This window comes from Chrysemys picta, chromosome 20 (genome assembly GCF_011386835.1).
Source record: "Chrysemys picta bellii isolate R12L10 chromosome 20, ASM1138683v2, whole genome shotgun sequence".
Classification (NCBI taxonomy): Eukaryota; Metazoa; Chordata; order Testudines; family Emydidae; genus Chrysemys; species Chrysemys picta.
The window spans coordinates 15,893,410-15,916,510 of NC_088810.1; the positions used below are offsets into that span (position 1 = coordinate 15,893,410).

The 23,101-nt window shown below is 54.0% G+C and overlaps 1 protein-coding gene across 3 annotated transcripts in view; it reads right to left on the reverse strand.

The window, feature by feature from the left end:
* Positions 1 to 23,101, reverse strand: part of ARHGAP30 (Rho GTPase activating protein 30) — a 51,392-nt gene that overhangs the window by 25,880 nt on the left and 2,411 nt on the right. For all 3 annotated transcript variants that reach the window (XM_065574702.1, XM_065574701.1, XM_065574700.1), the window contains exons 2-4: positions 13,738 to 13,840; positions 9,548 to 9,692; positions 1,759 to 1,841 (exon numbers count right to left, since the gene is read on the reverse strand). In XM_065574702.1, coding sequence (XP_065430774.1) covers positions 1,759 to 1,841; positions 9,548 to 9,692; positions 13,738 to 13,840 — 331 coding nt within the window. The remainder of the gene's footprint in view (positions 1 to 1,758; positions 1,842 to 9,547; positions 9,693 to 13,737; positions 13,841 to 23,101) is intronic.

Sequence of the window (23,101 nt, forward strand, 5' to 3'; positions counted from 1 at the left end):
TGCTGAGCGAAGGTCTGACACAGGAGAGACTCTGGCCCATAGAGAGTAGCAGCAGCGGAGCCAGGTTCCCTCCCAATGCCCTGCCAACGGCTATTAATCCAGACCTCGGCCCCGTGGGCTGGCTCCACCTCGGTGACGTCTCTGTCTGAGCCAGCTGAGAGTCAAAGGGGGGCCATGTCCTCAGACACAAGACCCCGGGGGAGACCCAGCCTCAGCTCCTGGAACATCTGTAGGCTCCTTTCCAGGGGCCAGTAGGAGGCGCGAGGCCTGGCTGGAGAGAGGCTGTGCTCAATATTGTCCTAGCTCTGCTCCAGTGATCAAACTCCCGCTCACCCCGATGGGGGCTGATGCTGAGCGCAACGGACAACGCTGCCAAAGTGTGGGGAGCCCCCCAGGTCCCCGATCAGCAGCCGTGCTGCAGGGGCTGGCCACAGAGAGGAGAAGCCGGCCGCTCCTCTCCCTGCTTGGCCAGACAGCTCCTAGGTAACCCTGCTGCAGGCTCTCCTCTGACTCATAGGTGTGTGCACGGGGTGTACCGGGTGTGCCCAGGCACACCCTAATGCAGGGGTGGGCAAATGGCTCCACTCCCTAGTGCGGCAAGCCGCGGGGTCCGCGCTCCCGGGCCGGAGCGTCCGGCCGAGCGCAGCAAGCCGCCAGCTCCTCCCCCGCCTTCCTCCCTCCCTTGGAGCCATGCAGCGCTCTGGGGGCCAGGGCTCCGCGGGGAGTCAGACACGCTCCCCCCTCCCCTGGAGCCACGCCGCCACGCATGCAGCGCTCTGGGGACTGGGGCTGCATGCTCCCGCAGGGCAGTGTTTGGCTCCGCAGTGAGGCTAGGAGCCTCATCTCATGGTAAGGGGTCTGGGGCCAGGGGGGTTGGATAAGGGGTGGGGCAGTCAGGAGACAGGTAGGGGTTAGAGTCCTAGGGGGGCAGTCAGGGGACAAGGAGCAGGGAGGCTTAGGTAGGGGGTGGAGTCCTGGGGGGCAGTTAGGGGCAGGGGTCCCAGGAGGGGGTAGTCGGGGGGGACAAGGAGCAGGGGGGGTTGGGGATTCTGAGGGGGGAAGTCAGGGGACGGGAAGTAGGAGTGAGTGGATGGGGGCGGGACTAGGGCAGGGACGGGGCTCCCTGGGTGCACACCCTAATGAAATGGGCTGCGCACGCCTATGCTCTGACTGAATGGCCATGGGCGAAGGGGCTATGCGGGCTGCAGGAGAGGACAGGCCAAGAGCCTGAGCTCCCCGCTGGGTGACGTGGCACCCCTGTATGATCTGCAGCACACGGGGGATCAGCCAGAGCTCTCCGGCAGTGGGAGGGCCGGAGAGCAAGGGGCTGAGGCTGGGGCAGTGTGCGGCTGACCCAGGTGACTGTTGCTGACGCAGCAGATTACTGTGACTGATATCGCGGTTGGGGTAAATTAGTCTGGGACTGACAGGCAGCGGGGAGCCCACCCCACAGCTGGTGAAAGGTCCCCGACCGGCAGCCTGGAGAGCGCAGGATAAGGGCAGGCCAGGCAAGTGTGTTCCACCCCAGAATGCCACCGCCCTGACCTGGAGGCGCCAGCCTGGGAGCAGAAGGGGAGCTGGGTCCCCCATGGCCTGTGCCCTTCGATCTCCAAAACTCAAGGGGTTTTTGTGTGGCTGAGCCCAGGTAACCCTGCCCTGGCCACCCGCAAGGGCTCCCCGAGGCTTTTGCTCACATGTCACGCTCACTCCTAGGGGCCCTGGGGTGAGCAGTGGGGTGAGGGTCACCCTCCATAGTACCTGTAGTGTGGGGATGGAAGTTCCTTCAGCACCTCTTTGATTTTCACCAGCCGTCCCTCCTCCATCTGGATGGCCACGGCATCCTGGGAGAAAAGCAAGAGTCGTAAGAACATAAGAACAGCCATACTGGGTCAGAGCAAAGATTTTATAGGGACAGTCCTGATATTTGGGGCTTTTTCTTACATAGGCTCCTATTACCCCCCACCCCCTGTCCCGATTTTTCACACTTGCTCTCTGGTCACTCTAGTCTAGAGGCCCCAGTCAGTCTCGTCCTATGGGAATCCTCGCTCTTAATCATTTATTTACTAGCGATCATTTCTATGGCACCCTGGGGAGCAGGCAAGTGGGGAATGGGGGCAGCCTGCACAGAGATACCAGCAGGGATTGAACTCTCAAACTTTAGCCCCAAAACCGAGAGAGTCAGTAACAGATGGTTACAGTCCCTAGCACTGGCCATTAGAGGGCGACATGATCACACCCAGGGCACCAGCGATCCATGGCCCACTGCAGTGGATTGAACAGGCCAATGTGCAGACTCCCTGCACCACATCATAAGAACATAAGAAAGGCCATACCAGGTCAGACCAAAGGTCCATCTAGCCCAGTATCCTGTCTACCGACAGTGGCCGATGCCAGGTGCCCCAGAGGGAGTGAACAGGCAATGATCAAGTGATCTCTCTCCTGCCATCCATCTCCACCCTCTGACAGACAGAGGCTAGGGACACCATTCCTTACCCATCCTGGCTAATAGCCATTAATGGACTTAACCACCATGAATTTATTCAGTTCTCTTTTAAACTCTGTTATAGGCCTAGCCTTCACAACCTCCTCAGGTAAGGAGTTCCACAAGTTGACTGTGGGCTGCGTGAAGAAGAACTTCCTTTTCTCTGTTTTAAACCTGCTGCCTATTAATTTCATTTGATGACCCCTAGTTCTTGTATTATGGGAATAAGTAAATAACTTTTCTTTATCCACTTTCTCCACATCACTCATGATTTTATATACCTCTATCATATCCCCCCTTAGTCTCCTTTTTTCCAAGCTGAAGAGTCCTAGCCTCTTTAACTCTCTCCTCATAGGGGACCTGTTCCAAACCCCTAATCATTTTAGTTGCCCTTTTCTGAACCTTTTCTAGTGCCAGTATATCTTTTTTGAGATGAGGAGACCACATCTGTACGCAGTATTCGAGATGAGGACGTACCATCGATTTATATAAGGGCAATAATATATTCTCAGTCTTATTCTCTATCCCCTTTTTAATGATTCCTAACATCCTGTTTGCTTTTTTGACTGCCTCTGCACACTGAGTGGACATTTTCAGAGAACTATCCACGATGACTCCAAGATCTTTTTCCTGACTTGTTGTAGCTAAATTAGCCCCCATCATATTGTATGTATAGTTGGGGTTATTTTTTCCAATGTGCATTACTTTACATTTATCCACATTAAATTTCATTTGCCATTTTGTTGCCCAATCACTTAGTTTTGTGAGATCTTTTTGAAGTTCTTCACAGTCTGCTTTGGTCTTAACTATCTTGAGCAGTTTAGTATCATCTGCAAACTTTGCCACCTCACTGTTTACCCCTTTCTCCAGATCATTTATGAATAAGTTGAATAGGATCGGTCCGAGGACTGACCCTTGGGGAACACCACTAGTTACCCCTCTCCATTCTGAGAATTTACCATTAATTTCTACCCTTTGTTCCCTGTCTTTTAACCAGTTCTCAATCCATGAAAGGACCTTCCCTTTTATCCCGTGGCAGCTTAATTTACATAAGAGCCTTCGGTGAGGGACCTTGTCAAAGGCTTTCTGGAAATCTAAGTACACTATGTCCACTGGATCCCCCTTGTCCACATGTTTGTTGACCCCTTCAAAGAATTCTAATAGATTAGTAAGTCACGATTTCCCTTTACAGAAACCATGTTGACTATTGCTCAATAGTTTATGTTTTTCTATGTGTCGGACAATTTTATTCTTAACTATTGTTTCGACTAATTTGCCCGGTACCGACGTTAGACTTACCGGTCTGTAATTGCTGGGATCACCCCTAGAGCCCTTTTTAAATATTGGCGTTACATTAGCTAACTTCCAGTCATTGGGTACAGAAGCTGATTTAAAAGACAGGTTACAAACCTTAGTTAACAGTTCCGCAACTTCACATTTGAGTTCTTTCAGAACTCTTGGGTGAATGCCATCTGGTCCCGGTGACTTGTTAATGTTAAGTTTATCAATTAATTCCATTTCCTCTGCACTCCACGGCAGAAAGCAGCGCCCCTAGGACAGGGGTGGGCAAACTACGGCCCGCAGGCCAGATCCAGCCCACCAGCCATTTTAATCCGGCCCTCAAGCTCCCGCTGGGGAGCAGAGTCTGGGGCTTGCCCCGCTCTAGTGCCCCAGCTGGGGAGCAGGGTTGGGGGCTGCTCCATGCGGCAACTGGAAGCAGCGGCATGTCCCCCCTCCAGCTCCTACACGTAGGGGCAGCCAGGGATCTCCACTGTGCACACTGCCTCTGCCCCAAGTGCCACCCCTGCAGCTCCCATTGGCCGCAAACTGTGGCCAATATGAGCTGCAGGGGCGGTGCCTGTGGACGGGGCAGTGCACAGAGCCACCTGGCCGCGTCTCCACGTAGGAGCTGGAGAAGGGACATGCCGCTGCTTCCGGGAGCCGCTTGAGGTAAGCACCGCCATGAGCCTGCACCCCTGAGCCTCTCCCCACACCCCAACCCCCTGCCCTAGCCCTGATCCTCCTCCCGCCCTCCGAACCTCTCAATCCCAGCCCGGAGCACCCTCCTGCACCCCAAGCCCCTCATCCCCAGCCCCACCCCAGAGCCTGCACCCCTAGCCGGTGCCCTCACCACCCCCGCCCCACTTCCCTGCCCCAGCCCGGAGCCCCCTCCCACACCCTGAACTCCTCATTTCTGGCCCCACCCAGGAGTCCGTACCCCCAACCAGAGCCTTCATCCCCTCCCACACCCCAACCCCAATTTTGTGAGCATTCAAGGCCCGCCGTACAATTTCTATTCCCAGATGTGGCCCTCGGGTCAAAAAGTTTGCCCACCCCTGCCCTAGGGGCTAGGATAACAAAGGCTGTGATTGGCGGTAATTCTAACGGCTCAAGCGTATCAAGGGCAGAAGCAGAATTACACAGAGCAGATGAGCTTCCCAGCATTAATGCCACCAACACAGCGAGACATACCATAAAGGTGCCCTCAGAGCCCTGGATTCATGACACAGAAATCTTCCTTCAAGCAGGAGATTGATGTATTGGAGAAGGTTCGGAGAAGAGCCATGAGAATGATTTACAGGATAAGAAAATCTGCCTTATAGTGAGAGACACAAGGAGCTCAATCTATTTAGCTTAACAAAGAGAACATTAAGGGGCGACTTGATCACAGTCTGTGAGTACCTACTTGGGGAACAAATATTTGATAAGGGGCTCATCAGTCCAGCAGAGAAAGGTTGAACATGATCCAAAGGCTGGAAGTTGAAGCTAGACACATTCAGACTGAAAATAAGGCACACGTTTTTAACCGTAAGAGTAATTAACCACTGGAACAATTTACCAAGGGTGGGAGATTCTTCATCACTGACCATGTTTCACAGAATATCAGGGTTGGAAGAGACCTCAGGAGGTCTCCTAGTCCAATCCCCTGCTCAAAGCAGGACCAACACCAACTAAATCATCCCAGCCAGGGCTTTGTCAAGCTGAGCCTTAGAAACCTCTAAGGATGGAGATTCCACCACCTCCCTAGGGAACCCATTCAAGTGCTTCACCACCCTCCTAGTGAAATAGTGTTTCCTAAAATCCAACCTAGCCCTCCCCCACTGCAACTTGAGACCATTGCTCCTTGTTCTGTTATCTGCCACCACTGAGAACAGCCGAGCTCCATCCTCTTTGGAACCCCCCTTCAGGTAGTTGAAAGCAGCTATCAAATTGCCCCTCACTCTTCTCTTCTGCAGACTAAATAACCCCAGTTCCCTCAGCCTCTCCTCGTAAGTCATGTGCCCCAGCCCTCTAATCATTTTTGTTGCCCTCCGCTGGACTCTCTCCAATTTGTTCACATCCCTTCTGTGTGTGTGTGTGGGGGGGGAGGGGGGACCAAAACTGGACGCAATACTCCAGGTGTGGCCTTACCCGCGCCGAACAGAGGGGAATAATCACTTCCCTCAATTTGCTGACAATGCTTCTACTAATAGAGCCCAATATGCCGTCGGCCTTCTTGGCAACAAGGGCACACTGCTGACTCATATCCAGCTTCTCATCCACTGCAATCCCCAGGTCCTTTTCGGCAGAACTGATGCTTAGCAAGTCAGTCCCCAGCCTGTAGCAGTGCCTGGGATTCTTCCTTTCTAAGTGCAGGACTCTGTTTAAACCAAGACTGGATGTTTTTCTAAAAGGTCAGCTCTAGGAATTATTTGGGGGGAGTTCTCTGGCCTGTTCCACACAATGGTCCCTTCTGTTCCAGAAGGGACCATTGTGATCATCTGGGGTCAGACCAGATGATCACAATGGTCCCTTCTGGCTTTGGAATCTATGAATCCCCCCCTTATTATAACCGATTTTGCAAACGGAATATTCTCTGATTGTTTTCCCCATGTTTTAGGATTCTACAGTGTCCTTAGAGAGCTCATTGCCGGTTAAAAAACAAACGTCCTTTCCTGCATTATGCCTAAGGCCTACATGATACACAGCATCAGTAACTCACAAAGTGCTTTACAGAAGCACTCGGGATCATTAGTCCCCATTTTAACAGAAGGGGAAACTGACTTGCCACAGTTTAGCCCTTAGCAGAGCCAGGACTAGACCCCAGGTTTGCTGAGACCCATACTGGGTTTCTAGCCACTAGGCCAGCCCTTTCTTTGTGCTAGCTGCGCTCTCTGTCTCCTTGCTGCATTTCTCTTAGATTGTAAGCTTTGGAGGCCAGGGCTTGCCTCTTTGTTAGACATGTGTACCTGGCCTGCTGGGTAACCCTGGGCACTGTTCTGTGCCTCAGTTTCCCCATGTGTAAAATGGGGATGCTGATCCTGACCCTCCTTTGTAAAGCTCTTTGGGATCTACAAATAAAAAGCACCAGATAACAACCAGGGGTGATGAGGATGAAGATTAATATCAGGCAAATAACATTAAAAATAGCAAAATAAAGCCTCCGTTACTGCAGGGTCTATCTGCCTGTGGTTATTAGAATGGAAAGAATGTTAAAGATCACATGGACTGACACTGTTCATGCCGGGCCGTGACTTGTATTTCTCTAGCTCAGCTCACTGAGTTTCACTTTGGGGTCAAGGCAGTTTCAGTTTCCAGATCACTCGCCCAATGAGCCTCCGACTGTTCCACATGGCAGGTCACATTTGAATAGAGTCAGAAAGTCTAGATTCATAGGTTCCAAAGACAGAAGGAACCACTGTGATCATCTACTCTGACCTCCTGGATAACGCAGGCCATGGGATTCCCCTGAACTACTTCCTGTTTGAATGATAGCTAGGGCCCTACCAAAGTCATGATCAATTTCACGGTCATCAGATTTTAAAAATCGTAAATTTCATGATGTCAGCTATTTAAATCTGAAATTTCATGGTGTTGTAATTGTAGGGATCCTGACCCAAAAAGGAGTTGGGGGGGGGGGTGTCGCAAGGTTATTGTAGGGGGGGGTGGGGATTCTGGTGGTACTGCTACCCTTACTTCTGTGCTGCTGCTGGCAGGGCACTGCCAACACCCGCCGCTCTCTGGCTGCCCAGCTCTGAAGGCAGCACAGAAGTAAGGGTGGCAATATTGCGATCTCCCTAAAATAAGCTTGCAACCCCCCTGCTACTCCCTTTTGGACCCCCAATTTAAGAAACGCTAGTCTCCCCCATGAAATCTGTATAGTGTAGGGTAAAAGCACACACAAGACCAGATTTCACGGTCCGTGATGTGTTTTTCATGGCCACGAATTTGGTAGGGCCCCAATTATAGCCGATTTTCTAGAAAAACATCTAATCCTGGTTTAAAAATTGTCAGTGATCAAGAATCCACCACAACCCTTGGGAAATGATCCAATGGTTAATTGCTCGCACTGTTAAAAATGTACACCTTATTTCCAGTCTGCATTTGTCTCGCTTCACCTTCCCGATGTTGGATCGTGGCAGACTTTTCTCTGCTAGACTGAAGAAACCATTATTAAATATTTGTCCCTCAGGTAGGTACTGTACTACAGACTGTGATCAAGTCACCCCTTCATCTTCTCTTTGTTAAGTGAAATAGATCGAGCTCTTTGAGTCTAACACTATTCAAGACATCGGTGGCCAGAACCCCACTACTTTGGGGGGAAATTAGAAACCGAAAATGGAAAAAATGGGGGGCACGTGGAGCCCCTGCCATCTGATTAGCAGAGCCACAGCTGTGCCTCAACTTTCTGGGATTTTCTTTTCCCCCCTACATGAACATTTCAGCGAGACCGACATGAATTCGAGAAAACTTTCAGTGTCGCAGAATCTGCATAAAATTTGTCCCAGTTCTAAGCCTAGCCCCTGCAAACCCTAACCCTAACCACGTCCGTACTAGCCATCTAGCCCTGTATCCTGTCTTCTGACAGTGGCCAGTGCCAGGTGCTTCAGACGGAATGAGCAGAATATCCTGTGTGTGGTCCAAGTGATCCATCCCCATTCCCAGCCTCTGGCAAACAGAGGCTAGGGACACTTCAGAGCATGGGTTTGTATCTCTGCCCATCCCGGCTAATAGCCATTGATGGACTTATCCTCCATGAACTAATCTACAGTAGAACCTCAGCGTTACGGCCACCTCAGGAATGGAGCTCGTTCATAGCTCTGAAACGTTCGTTATGGGATGCTCCTCAGGGCGGACTGCTCAGAGCGGGGGCTCTGGAGCCGAGGCTCCCCTCATAGCAATTGCTGGGGCCTTTCAGCAGGACCCGACTCACTCTGAGACTGTCCTTTTAAGAAGAGGACACCCCAGCGATTGTGGAGCATTTCACAAGCTCATCTGTCCCCCAGTGGCAAGGGCTGCTAAGGCTCACATCTGCTAAAACACGGGCGCTGAATGGAGCATGCACCTGTGCCCACGCGCGGGCCTCAGGGGAGACACGGAAACACCCTGATTTGCACACGCAAGTCAGAGCACACGCAGCGTCGCCCACGCCCTGCTGTGAACTGGCCCATCAGAGTGCTGGGGGGATGGGCAGGATGCCAGCTGCTGCTGATTAAATTCCCAGTGCTTCACCGCTGTGAGGACCAAGGCAGACGTGACATTGCCACAGCCGGGAGCCAAGACTGTTGGGTTCTGTCTTCGCTGCAGAGGCTCCTACTCGGCTGTTGCTCCCTCCACACACAAACCCTCTCACCCCGAGTTTGGTGGGGCATTAAACCTAGGCTAGCTGGCCCAGCTGGGGTACAGACTAAAGGCTGAGCGAGGCTTTCACTGGGGCTAGTAACCTTCCCACTTTGGAGTGTGGACGCAGGCTAAACCTCTTGAGTGCTGATAGCCCTCCTGTGTCTTCCCACAATTCCCCCTGTGTGCCCAGAAGGACAGACAAGTTCTCCCACAATGCACTGGGAGCACGTCACTGCACTTAGTACTCACTGCCGCACTAAGACCCGTGGGGGTCCCCCCAGCGGGTGTGACACACACGGGAGTGCGGAACAGGGAGAACACAGGCACTCAGGCCGGGTTCTGCAGTGCGGCTGCTCGCTCTAGTGCTAGGCCGAGCCCGGGGCTTAGCCCCGGGTGCCGATCACTGGAGTTAGCGCTGTGGCGGAGACATCCCCGGAAGGCGGATTGCAGGGCTAGACTCACAGCAAACTTGTCGTAGAGCTGGTAGGTGAGCAGGGGGTTGGGGAGCTCCCGGAAGTAGGCTTTGCAGAGGGAGCTGACGCAGTGGATGTCCTGCAGGTACACATCTTTGTTGAGATCGGGGCAGCGGTCGCTGTCAAACTCCTGCCTGCGAACCAAGAAAGGGAGGAGAGTGATTGCACTGGTGGGCCTGGGGGAGATGGGGAGCAGCTAGGGATGCCCGCTGAGGTTGGACGTATTCCTGGAGGGAGGTTTCATCACATGACATCATCTTTAATGAAAGATTAATCTTTGAGTCCTGGAGACTCCAGGACAGGAGTGGCAGAAAAGTGTGTGTGGCCCCGAACCGTGGCCCCTTCCCTTCCCTCAAGGCCCCACTCCCACGCCGCCTCTTCCCCCCAAGACCCCACCCCCCTGCTTTCTTCTCCACCCCTCCCGCCACCCTCATGACTGGTAAAAAGCAAGAGGGCCACGACCCCCTGTCCCTGTCCCCCCGTTCACATCAGGGCTCCACGGGCCACATGCACAATCCACACACAGGCAAGGACACCCACACCCAGTCCCCGCACGCCAGACGCTGGGGCCAGCTGAGTCCCCCTGAGCCCTAGGACCTTGGTCCCTGTTTCTCTTTGTGCGCGTCACACTGGAGCTGGGGGGTGGGGGTGGGGGGAACATATCTGCTCTAATGCTGATGGAGCGAGTGAGCTACCGCTAGCAGTGGAGCCATGGTGGGAGGTGGCAGGTGACGACGAGGGGTCGGTCTAGACATGTCGACAGCCCCGATCTAGCTTTAATGTAGCTCGCTCGGGTCTCAGAGCAGTGAAACCGCGGCAGCACGGGATGTACGAGCCCACCTGAAACTCTGGGTAATTGCCACGAGGTAGCTATGTCAAAGCTAGCTTGGGGATAGCTACATATGACACAGAGGCCCGGGGTGCCAATGAGCAAAGGGTTCACTGTTCTTTGCAAGAAACCTCCTGTCTCAGACCTGACAAACTCACTACACCCCAGACACCGCTCTCATGGTATTTATCCACCAAGGGTAGCATGTGAGGTCTCTACTGAAAGCTTGTAACGTAACGATTCTTCTAATCACTTTGAGATGTGCGTACGATTGATCAGTAAGGAATAATGGAACTATATTGAAAACTGCGCCTTGGAGGGAAAGTGGGTCACCAGGGAATCATATGTCTTGGTGCGGGCCCGTTCCAGCGGGAGGAAGATGTTGCCCCTCCCAGGCTAGCCCATGACGCAATGTATCGCTCCATTGTCCACCATCACAATAACCCAGAGAAGTCAATGGAAAACCATCAAAGGCAAACTATAAACACTAAAGCCACGTGGAGGTGAAAAGGAGCATGATACAGACAGGCGCTCGCTTCATCCGGGAGCGAAGGCAAAAGACTGGTTCAGCGTTACATTGTGCAGAGAAAGACACTCTGCAGCCATTCACTGAGAAGATGTTTTGTTGGGTGGGGATGTTTCAGGAAGGATTGGTCCCCGGTTCCAGGGAAGCCACCCGGCTCTGCAACCATCTGAATCTTGCAGGGCGAAACCTACTGTATTGGCTAGGAAAGGGAACTATTCATAAGAGTAGGACCCAGATCCTGTTTTATGATGTTTTGTATTGTAATCATCTGTTTCCAACACTCTCTTCTTTCTAGTGCAGGGGTGGGCAAACTACAGCCCGAGGGCTGCATCCTGCCCTCCAGATGTTTTAATCCATCCCTTGAGCTCCCGCCGGGGAGCGGGGTCAGGGACTTGCCCCGTTCCGCGCGGCTCCCGGAAGCAGCAGTATGTCCCGCCATCGCAGCTCCCATTGGCCTGGAGCCGCAGCCAATGAGAGCTGCAGGGGCGGTGCCTGCAGATGGGGCAGTGTGCAGAGCTGCCTGTCCGCGCCTCCGCGTAGTAGCTGGAGCAGGGAGGACATGCTGCTGTTTCTGGGAGCTGCTTGAGATAAACACCGCCCAGAGCCTGCACCCCTGACCCCCTCCCAGGCCTCAACCCTCTCCCCCAGCCCTGATCCTCCTCCCGCCCTCCGAACCCCTCGGTCCCAGCCCGGAGCACCCTCCTGTTTCCCCAACCCCTCATCTCCAGCCCCATCCCAGAGCCCACACCCCCCAAGCGGAGCCCGCAACCCCTCCCGCATCCCAACCCCCAATTTTGTGAGCATTCACGGCCTGCCATACAATTTCCATTCCCAGATGTGGCCCTTGGGCCAAAAAGTTTAACCAACTCTGTTCTAGTGAAACCTCTGTTCTTTCCTAAATAAACCTGCTTTCGGTGTATTATAAGTGGGCACAAATGCTGTGTGTTATACAGGAGTGGTGATTTAAGGTAAAATTGGTATACTGGGGTGCACTGCTTCTTTGGGGGTAGAAGATCTGGGATTTGTGTGAGTATCATAGAATCATAGAATATCAGGGTTGGAAGGGACCTCAAGAGGTCATCTAGTCCAACCCCCTGCTCAAAGCAATTCCCAACTAAATCATCCCAGCCAGGGCTTTGTAGCCAGTGTCGGGGGGGCTGGACATCACAGGGGGACCCGTCAAGCTGCCGATGCTTGAAGGGGACTCAGGGATTGGGGCGCACTCTTGTTAAGATGCACTTGAGTGTCTGACGGCTGGTGGTGGTTAGAAAGCTAACCCCCAGCTACCGCTAGAGGCAGGGTGTAAGAAGGTGACTCACAGTCCAGGGGTACCCCAAGAACCATCACAGTACCCGAACTGCAGTCACGCCCCGGGACTGCAGGCTAGCCCCACACTAGAGCTGGGTGAACATTTCTCAGCAGAGCCGTCGTCTGTCAGAAATTGTAGTTTCATCCAAATCTAAACATTGTGTGGGAACGTGTCAATTTCAAGGACATTTTTGATGGGAAAAAGTCAAAACAAACCACGTCAGCTTCCTTGTTTCAGTAAGGAAAAAACGTTTCATTTCAACATTCCCATTTCGCTTTGATTTTTAATTTATAGCAATATATTACTTTGTATCTATATTATACTTCATATCTAATATGATATTACAGGGCAGAGGTTTTCAAACTTTTTCCATTTGCGGACTCCCTACAAAAATTTTGAATGGCGGTGCGGACCCCTATGGAAATCTTAGACACAGTCTGCGGACCCCCAGGTATCCGCAGGCCACAGGTTGAAAACCACCGTTCTAGGGTGTTGACATTATCCGGAAGAAATAATGGTACCTGACTGAAACTCAACATTAGCAAAACGAAACGTTTCGCTGGCTCCAGATCGATTTTTGTTTTTAGAATGTTCATCTGAGGGAAATTTCAAAATTTCAGCTTTTCCTTCCAATTCGGAGCAAAAACCAATTTTGAACTGTCAGAATTTCCTGTGGAACAGAAATCCCAGTTCCCAGCCAGCTCTAATGATCTCTAAGGCCCTGCAATGTCCGGGACCTAGTTCTAACTGTGCTTTGTCCCCACAGTTCAGATCAGCTGGGAGGGCCTCTCAAATAACGCCCTAGATTTGCATTCTCAGAGGGGCTGTTTTAGCTTTGCAATCTGCTTCCTCCATAGCTCTGCAGGAGTCTGAGTCTGTTTGACATTCAGAGCACAGGTTTGGCTCTTCCCCCAGGCTTTTGTCCTTCGGGGCAAATTTGAAGCTGATCTGTATTTCACTGCTGGATGTGAGTTTTCCAAGGTTGAGACGACCTGCTAGTGAGGTGTGTTGTTTTATCAATTACTGTTCAGTGCCCAGAGGTGCGTGATGGGAGATTACAGAAAAGAAAAGAGCTCAGTACCTTTAAAAATTCCTAGCTTCATAGAATTTAAGGCCATTAGATCATCTTGTCTGACCCCCTGTATTACACAGGCCAGAGTGTTTCACCCAATTACCTGTAACTGGGCCCAATTTGTGTGTCTGACTATGGTGCATCTCCCAGAAAGGCAGCCTGGCTGGATTTGAAGACAACAAGAGATGGGGAATCCCCCACTTCACTCGGGAGTTTCAAACTGGCCCTTTTAGGCAGGGCCCGAGATGAGCATGTAGGAGCGTTGGGCACCCAGCTTTGAAAAGTTCGCCCACAGCTGTTAATGAAGGGCCCCTCAGAGCCACGTGTTGTGTCACAGAAGCCACGAGCGTGTCAGACACATGGGAAGCCCCTCCCCCCCCCCGTCCCACACACATGTGCAAGTGTCCCCTCCAATCCGAGGCATTTTCAGCCCCAGTCCTTACCTCAGCTTCTGGATGTTTGAGGAGACCCCGGAGAGCCTGTAGATCCCGTCCACAATGCCGTGCTGCTCGACGAACTCCGTACAGCTCCTCAGTACCTGGGGGACTGGGGGGAGAGAGGAGAGTCAGCCGGAGCGCCGCAGCCCAATCCGGGGGGGGGGCTGACTAGAGCCACGACCACGAAATGGCCAGAGCCCTGAGTGACCCCCCCATCTTCTGTTCGGGAGCGGGGCAATGTCCCCCTTTCACCGCTCCTCCCCAGCGGAGACGCATGATGCCTTGCTCTCAAGTGAGCAGCTGGGGAGGAGTTTCCACCTCTCCGGGCCTTGGGGGTCAGCCACAGCGGTCAGACCCACGCTGATCTCCCAAGGGAGGTTGGAGTCTCTAGAGGGGTGCAGTAACTGCAGGCAACCACCCGGAGGAGACCACTAACATGGGGCTGTGGAGTTAATGAGGAACAGCTAATCCGCTTTACATTCACACCTGACTTTACTCCAGATTAATTTTCCTGTGTAGACAAATTCCTGGCTGCAGGGGCTCTGAGAAGCAGCTGCCCAGGGCATCACAGCAAAAGGGCCCTGGCGAGGAGAGCCCCAGGGGCACTCACCAGTGAGCCGGGGCTGAGGAGTTTCTGCCCCCAGCTCCCTGAAAGGCACACTCTGCTCCACCTCAGGCCTGTGCAGCGAGGGTTGGTGGCCTCCCCAGAATCCTTTGCTCTGACCGTCCTGAGCCCTCCTTGCAAAGGGTTCTGGGAAGCATTTGGAAAATAACCACCCCTGCCACACAGGAAGCAGCAGACATGGGGGGCACCCTGCCGGATGAGGGAAGGGGGCAGGCTGTGGAGATGGCTGGCAGGGAGAGAGCGGCAAGTGTCCACGGTTCACCCCCCATCCCTGCAGTCCTCAGAGGCCAGACCTGGGAGCAGGGGGGAGGGTTCCCCAGGCACTGCACCTTGTTAAAGGGGTAGCACCTGTCATGCCTGAGCTCAGCTACCCTAGCGGGACCCGCCTGCCTCTGCCCAGGGCAGCCTCACAGCTCTCAGCTATGTACCGTCTCCCTGCTCCAACACCAGGGCTGCTCCTGGGTGTCTCACGGCCTCAGTGGAAACCCTCTGCTCCCCCGCTTCTGTGTCCTGCGCTGCATAGGTTGAAGTGTGTGTGTGAGAGAGAGAGAGAGAGACCATCGCCCCCTGTTGGCTGGGATTAGAACAGCATGACTGCATGTCCAGGCCTTACAAGGCTAAGGGAGACCAAAGCATGACACTAGCTACCCTGTGTGTGTGTGACCGTGACCAGTCACTTACTTGACCCCGTGCCTCAGTTTCCCATCTATGAAATGTCCATTTAGATTCTTTTGGGAGCTGTCACTTATACGTACGTGCAGCACCTAGCGCTGCAATTCAGTTGGGGCCTCTACCATAATAGAACTAACAAATTATAACAATGTACTCATTGCAATTACCATGGAAACGCATGGATTCTGTCTTGCTCTCTGCGTCACGTGCATGGCTGTACACAGGGTGCAGATCCCTCCCTACCCCCCAGATCCTGCTTATGGGACCTTTCAGTACAGGGCGTTCAGCGAAAAAGGAACAAATCTGCGTCTGCTGGCTTGGTCTCTGGTTGGGTGGAGTCACCAGCCGATTTCATTTCTGCACACCACACAGGAAATGAAATGCACTCCCAGAATGCGGAGCGAAATCGCTGTGCTCAGCCAGCGTGTGTGTGTGTCCATGCAGGCAAAGGGGCTAGAGACACACAAAGGGTGAGACACCCATTACCTTTAGTCAGAAGTTGTATTGACTCACCTTAAACCAGTTTCAAAACCCATTCTAGTTAAACTGATGCAAACTCATGTGTGGATGTTCTTGTATCAGTTTAAAACTGCTCATAGCTGTGTTGTGACTGTACCTTTACCAGCACAAGGTACACCAATATGTCAGGTTTCAATCAATCTACAAGCAACCACACACAACTGGGCACTGATTCCAATGAACTGGCTAGCTAGCTCTCCCTGTCTCGTGATATTTGGTGTCTTAAAGCTCCAGCGGCTGGAGTCAGGGGATTGCATGAAGAGCTCAGCTTTCATGCAAAAATTCCTAGGTTCTTAGGCCTCACAGTTGCAGAGAAAAGCTGGAAAATGTGACCCCTGAAGTCAGCAAAGAAAGAGAGCCCACACTGGATTATTTTTAAAAACACTGCATGATTTTGAAGCCGATCTCAAGTGGTTTTAGCGGCTGGGCTCCTGATTTTTCAACACTTGGGGTAGGTGTCTACACTCAGACTGGAACCAAAAGAACTAGATCAGGTGTCATCCTCCCTTTTGGCTGTCTCAGCCCCAGCCTGCGTGTGGAGACTCCCGGCTCGATTCTGAACATCTTATTTCCATTCAATTGAGGCTGATGTTTTACTGATTTTAGATGCCAGGGAGGGAGCAGAGCCAGAGAACTGCAATCCAGGATCCTAGATCCAGACCCACTTGGGGGTCCCCATGATCCCACCCATCCCCCTGTTTAGGGTGGCAGTTGCAGGGGCACCTATACAAGAGATGTCTTCTGGGGGCCGAGCACTAGTCTCTTAGCGCAGGGGAGCGCTTCCCCACACCAGACCAATAGACGGCTTTGGTTTGTCCCAGAGGAGGGAGGGCTCTTCCCCCACCCACCCAAGCAGAGGGCTCTGTGGGGGGGCACATAAAGACCCCTACCCCCGCACCCTGTAGCAGAACCATGAAGGGGCTAACCCCCCCTCCAGTAGACACCCTAAACATCTCTCACCCAGTGCTCGCCCTAAATATCTCCCCCCTCCCATGCTCATCTAAATTTTTCCTCCCCCTCCTGGTGCTCACCCTAAACTTCTGCCCCAGTGCCCACCCCAAATATTTCCCTCCAGCACCCAATTAAGGCAACCTGTGACCCCAGCCCCTGCACCTCTGCCCTGTCCTGTTTGGTTTGCAGTATCAGGAGCAACGTACACAAGAGATGGATTTGTGGGAGCCCTGCCCCGCTTTTCTCTCTGGACTGCCTTGGGCCTCCTGCCTCCACAGACCAATAGCCCCTGCCTTAAGCATGTGGGGTCCATCCCTGAGAAGGGAGGACACGGTGCCTTTACTCTCAGAGGACTTTGGGGTGGGGCAGGCTGGAGATGTGACCCCAGCAGAGCCAAATGGCTGCAGAGAGAGTCCCTGCTGTGGTTGTGTCATTAGGGGCCCCAAAGCAGCAGGTATCAGCATTAACCTGTTGAGATGCATGGGGCAGCACACACCCCTCAGAGCGATGGGCTTAGGCTCTCTGCAGACTCAGGCAGCATCGATGTAGCACTTACACCAGGTCACATTTTCAAGATTTTCTTTGCGGCCGTAAGGGCTAGAAACATCACCTTTTTGAAAGCAAGCACTGAGACTCTAGTGTTATCACATGCCTTTGGGAGCTGGGGCCCTAAACAGGGGCCTGTAGTGCTTACACCTTCATCAGGCCTTGGGTGAGAGACTAGATCTGGTTATTATATGACTGCAAACAGCTAAAGAGGACCCCTCTTTGGTACATGTAGCAGGGGCCTAGGCCACGCAGTTCTGAGTGACCATAACTGTGGCTGGCTGGCTGCTACCGTATATACAGTATATACACCTGCCACCTTGTAGCTACGGCCTCTGCAAATGCCCACCTCCCACCAACTCTTCTGAGTGTGTCAGTGAGCTAAGAGGTCCTCCAGAGCGGGCGGGGCTAAAGCCCAGCCCCCCATGCGCTCCATCGCCCACAGCTGCGATTGCCACGCTGCGGCACGTCTGACCAGCCGCTCTGATGACTGAGCAGACCAACGCAACCAGCACTTCATCGCGTGCTGATTTCACAAGGCACCTGCCAATGATCTAGACAATTAACAGATGCCATCTAATTACGGCCCTGCCACGGCTCTTTTCCTGCAATATTTCACTTCAGGAGCGGCATTGTACGAACACCTAGCCTGCTACCATTTAGACCAAGCCTGCTACCATCATCTCTGCAACAAGAGACAGAAAAGGGATCGCAGTCAATCGGGGCAGAGCGAGGCCTCTCACAACCTCTAGCACTCCCTGATCGCCTCTCTCTGGGCTCATCAGCTAAGAGGGTTGACCTCGTTAGTACACAAAGAAGGGAAAACCCAAGGTACTGCAGGAAGTGGCGGCTGTGACTTAGAGATGCATCCTTTTCTTGTTCTCATTACTGAACAACTCCCTGGCACGGTGCTAGGGGAACCATTCTCTGACTGAGGTCCTGGCCTCTTCTGTATGTTTGACATGCCATGGCCCTGGTCACTTTTTATGCTCATGTCCTGCCCACATTTCAACTGGGAGAATGAACATTCTGGTCCCCCACATTCTCCCCCACTTTCAGTTGGGCACAGTATTCCCCCCCCCTCTTAGAATCATAGAATATCAGGGTTGGAAGGGACCTCAGGAGGTATCTAGTCCAACCTCTTGCTCAAAGCAGGACAAATCCCAACTAAATCATCCCAGCCAGGGCTTTGTCAAGCCTGACCTTAAAAACCTCTAAGGAAGGAGATTCCACCACCTCCCTAGGTAACCCATTCCAGTGCTTCACCACCCTCCTAGTGAAAAAGTTTTTCCTAATATCCAACCTAAACCTCCCCCACTGCAACTTGAGACCATTACTCCTTGTTCTGTCAATTCCAGACTGCCATGCAAGCATTGCCGTGCAGCTGTTCAACCTTCCACCCCAGAGCTGGCTGCATTTCTTCTTTGGGTGAAGCGCTACTTGTACAGAGTTAGGTCCAAACTGTCCCAAGTGGCCTTTGACGCAGTTTCGGGGAGCCCAGCGTGAGACACAGAGGGTCTGGTTTCCAGAGGGGCTGCCAACCCACTGCCCCCATGTGGAGTTGCGGGTGCTCAGCGCCTCTGAAAATCACATCTCTCTGGTCTCACGTTGGATGCCCCAGAACTGACACCTCATCTCAGTGGTGGCTGCTTTTGAAAACGCTGGCCTTTGAGATCACTTGGGGCATGACAGTCTCTCTTCTTAGCTGCTTCCCACTGAGGAGTATGGAGCCATTCGAATCCCAGCGAGGGGTTGTAATTCACAGGCCAGGACCTGATTTGTCTCCTGGAACCCATTATATCCACGGGACGACTGGCCCTGTGCAACCGGACCTTCGACATTAACAGCCTAGAAGGAGCCCAGTTCCTGCTGTCGGAGGCAGACACCTCATAGCAACCCAATCGGAAACGTATCAGGCTCCATCTCATAGCTAGTTAGGTTGTTTGCCCCCTGCTCTTTCCACCAGGAGGCTGGTCCAGAACCCCCTCCGCCCGGTTCTCATTTCCAGCCTAAATTAATTCCAGGCCAGTTTATCCCCATTTGTTCTTGTGCCAACCGTGTCCTGTGGCTTTAATAGCTTTTCTCCTTCCCTGGTGTTTCCCCCCTGTGTATTTATAGACAGCAATCACATCCCTTCTCATAAACCAGCCGAGCCGGTTGAGTCTCCTCTTGTTATATCTCTGATCAACCTAGTTTCCTTCTCAGCACCTGGAATTTCCGAGGTCATCCAGGGACAGGAAACAGACACAGGTGGAGTATCAGGGGCTTCTGGGCACAGGTGAGCACCTTGGAGTGACGGCACATGGTGCCCTCCTAAGCTACCCCTGATCATATCACGACAAGTCAATGACTCCTGACGTAACCGACCTGCCCATTCGAGAAGCAGTTTAGCAACAAGACCGGCCTGACACCAAGAGGCAGAAACTCTCCTGCCTCCACCCGAGGCACAGGCTGCTGCTGACCATGTGTGTAGCTGGAGGACAGGATAACGCTCGCTGAGCATGGTTCCTGGCGCACCAGCCTCCACAGCAAAATGTGGTTCCTGCCTGACCAGGTGATTTCAGCTCAAGCGGCCTTCCTGGAAAGTGACTAACAGCTGCGGGCTCTGCCCTTGTGGGGACGGGGAAAGTACTGGGAGGCGACTGCAGGGCGGATATGCACTGATTCCAGCACCCGCTCCCACTCAGGATCTCCGGCAGCTGGCTGGGTCTGTCACGGAGTCCAGAATCCTGCATCCCCTCCCTTCCACCCCCCTCAGCGCTGCCCAGCAACTCAGGAGCAGACCAGAGTTACTGCAACATTAGAGCCTTTGCTGCAACCTGATGATCACATCTGTGACCCGACCTGTGTGTGACCAGGCGCCTGGCTGTTAACCCCTGCCTCTTGCTGCTCACTTGCCAGGGGATGACGAGAGGCCAGAATAAGCAAATTTAGGAGCCTAAATCCAGATTTAGGAAGCCCACTATGACTAAGTAACAACTGGAGGCTCCAACCGCGATCAGGGCCCCCCCCCCCCCCACACACACACTGAAGAACAGCCCCTGCCCCAAAGAGCTTGCAGTTTGAATAGACAAAGCATGAGAGGGGAAACTGAGGCACAGAGAGGCCGTGATTTGCCCAAGGTTGCACAGCTGGTCAGAGGCAGACCTAGGACTAGACCCCTGAGGTGTCCGAGCCTGGTGCCGCGTCCATTAGACCATGCTGCTTTTGTGGAGCTACATTGAAATCTGTGGAAGTTAGGAGCCTAAATATCTTTGAGGATCTGGGCCACTACAGGGAGAGATGCTGCAGGCAACCAATGAGGAGAGGGAGCGATAGGTGAAGCAGTCTGGCTTCCAGAGGTGCTGGGTGTAACCCACTGCACGGGGGTGGCAGGAAACCTGCTGGATCCACAGGGGCCTTGCGCAGGGGTTTCAACAGCACCCAGCGGCTCAGGAGAGCGGCTCGGGAATTACACAACAAATCGTTTTTTTCACCGAAAAATGCAGATTGGTCAAAACCCAAACTGGCTCACGGGCCAGGGTTGAGTCTCCCAACGGGAAGACACCTTGAGGAAAGCAGCCCTGAAACGGCCAGCCGGGGCTGACATTTTCAAAACGCACCAGGCCAGTTTTCTGTCTCAAAGCGACCCTTTGGTTTGAAATTTACGCTAATATGACCAAAAAAAAAAAAAAGGTTGAAATCCAAAGGAAATGTTTCCTCTGACCCCACAGGAAGAAATTCGCTTTTTTCACTCAGGAGGATTTCCAAGATTTCGATTGTCCATCCCAGTTCAAGAGGGGGAAACATTTCAAAATCACCAGAGTATTTGTGAGATGGGAAACTTGTTCTGCTAGGGAGCCCCAGTCCTCTGGCCTTTTCAGCTGCACAGGCCAAGCTGCCAGCCCTGGAGGGGGCCTGGCGCAAGTCCCGCTGAGATGATGATCATTAAAAGAGCTTTCACAGCTCCCAGCTTACAAATTGGATCCTTTACCTAACTGCCTGCGGGCTCCTGGCTTTGCCAATGTCAGCCTTAGACACCCCGTGCCTCAGTTTCCCCATCTGTAAAATGGACATAGCCCTAATCACCCCCTTTTAAATGGGTCTGAATTCCTCAGGCAAGAGGCGCTGGGACATAACTGGAAGTCAGCATGGTTCTAGCACAGGTGTGGCTGCGGGTGACAAGACTTCCCAGCATGCAATGCTTTAGTCAGCTTGAAGCAGCCAGCCCCAAGCAATGCATGTTGGGATACCTACCACTCGACCAGCTGCAGCTCAGCATTGGGTGATGCCAGTCTGCTCCACGTCTCATGAACACCTGTGGGTGTTGCTCTCGGGTGTGGGACAGGGCCCTGTAGAGCACCCCCTGTGGTAGCCCCGGGTCCCTCAGCGTGTTTACTAAGCACTTCCACTAGGGCCTTGCTTGCATTTCCTTTGGCAGCACCCGCGGTTGCTCAATCTGCAGTGATGCAAGTGCCCTTGTCAGCGAGAGCCCAGCAACTGCAAAACAATCAGCATGTTTCACGCCTCCACCCCCCTCTTGCTGTGCATCGAGCTGCCTGTTCTGCCCAGTGGCAGGGCCTGGCACCCGCTACACAGAGTAACTTCCTGTGTGTAACGTGTGAGCCTCCTCCCCATCCAAACTCTGGTGCCACCTCTGCCAGAAACGACCCTGAGAACAAGGGGGGGGGGGCAAGGACACTGCAGGGAGGGCTCTATCCCCATGGGTGCTAGGGGCATTGCAGGGAGGGCTCTATCCCCGTGGGTGCCAGGGGCATTGCAGGGAGGGCTCTATCCCCGTGGGGTGCCAGGGGCACTGCAGGGAGGGCTCCGTCCCCGTGGGGTGCCAGGGACACTGCAGGGAGGGCTCCGTCCCCGTGGGGTGCCAGGGGCACTGCAGGGAGTTCTCTATCCCCGTGGATGCCAGGGGCACTACAGGGAGGGCTCTATCCCCATGGGGTGCCAGGGGCACTGCAGGGAGTTCTCTATCCCCGTGACGTGCCAGGGGCACTGCAGGGAGGGCTTTATTCCCGTGGGGGTGCCAGGGGCACTGCAGGGTGTTCTCTATCCCCGTGGATGCCAGGGAACTGCAGGGAGGGTTCTGTCCCCGTGGTGGTGCCAAGGGCACTGCAGGGAGGGCTCTATCCCCGTGGATGCCAGGGGCACTGCAGGGAAGGCTCCGTCCCCGTGGGGTGCCAGGGGCACTGCAGGGAGGGCTCTATTCCCATGGGGGTGCCAGGGGCACTGCAGGGAGGGCTCTATCCCCGTGGGTGCCAGGAGCATTGCAGGGAGGGCTCTATCCCCGTGGGTGCCAGGGGCACTACAGTGAGGGCTCTATCCCCATGGGGTGCCAGGGGCACTGCAGGGAGGGCTCTATCCCCGTGGCCCCCAGGGGCATTGCAGGGAGGGCTCTATCCCCGTGGGTGCCAGGGGCACTACAGTGAGGGCTCTATCCCCATGGGGTGCCAGGGGCACTGCAGGGAGGGCTCTATCCCCTTGGGTGCCAGGGGCACTGCAGAGAGGGCTCTATCCCCATGGGTGCCAGGAGCACTGCAGGGAGGGCTCTATCCCCTTGGGTGCCAGGGACACTGTAGGGAGGGCTCTATCCCCGTGGGGGTGCCAGGGGCACTGCAGTGAGGGCTCTATCCCCATGGGTGCCAGGGGCACTGCAGGGAGGGCTCTATCCCCTTGGAGGTGCCAGGGGCACTGCAGGGAGGGCTCTATCCCCGTGGGGGTGCCAGGGGCACTGCAGGGACGGCTCTATCCCCGTGGGGGTGCCAGGGGCACTGCAGGGAGGGCTCTATCCCCGTGGCCCCCAGGGGCATTGCAGTGAGGGCTCTATCCCCGTGGGTTCCAGGAGCACTGCAGGGAGGGCTCTATCCCCGTGGATGCCAGAGGCACTGCAGGGACGGCTCTATCCCCGTGGCCCCCAGGGGCATTGCAGTGAGGGCTCTATCCCCGTGGGTGCCAGGGGCACTGCAGGGAGGGCCCTATCCCCGTGGGGATGCCAGGGGCACTGCAGGGAGTTCTCTATCCCCGTGGGGTGCCAGGGGCACTGCAGTGAGGGCCCTATCCCCG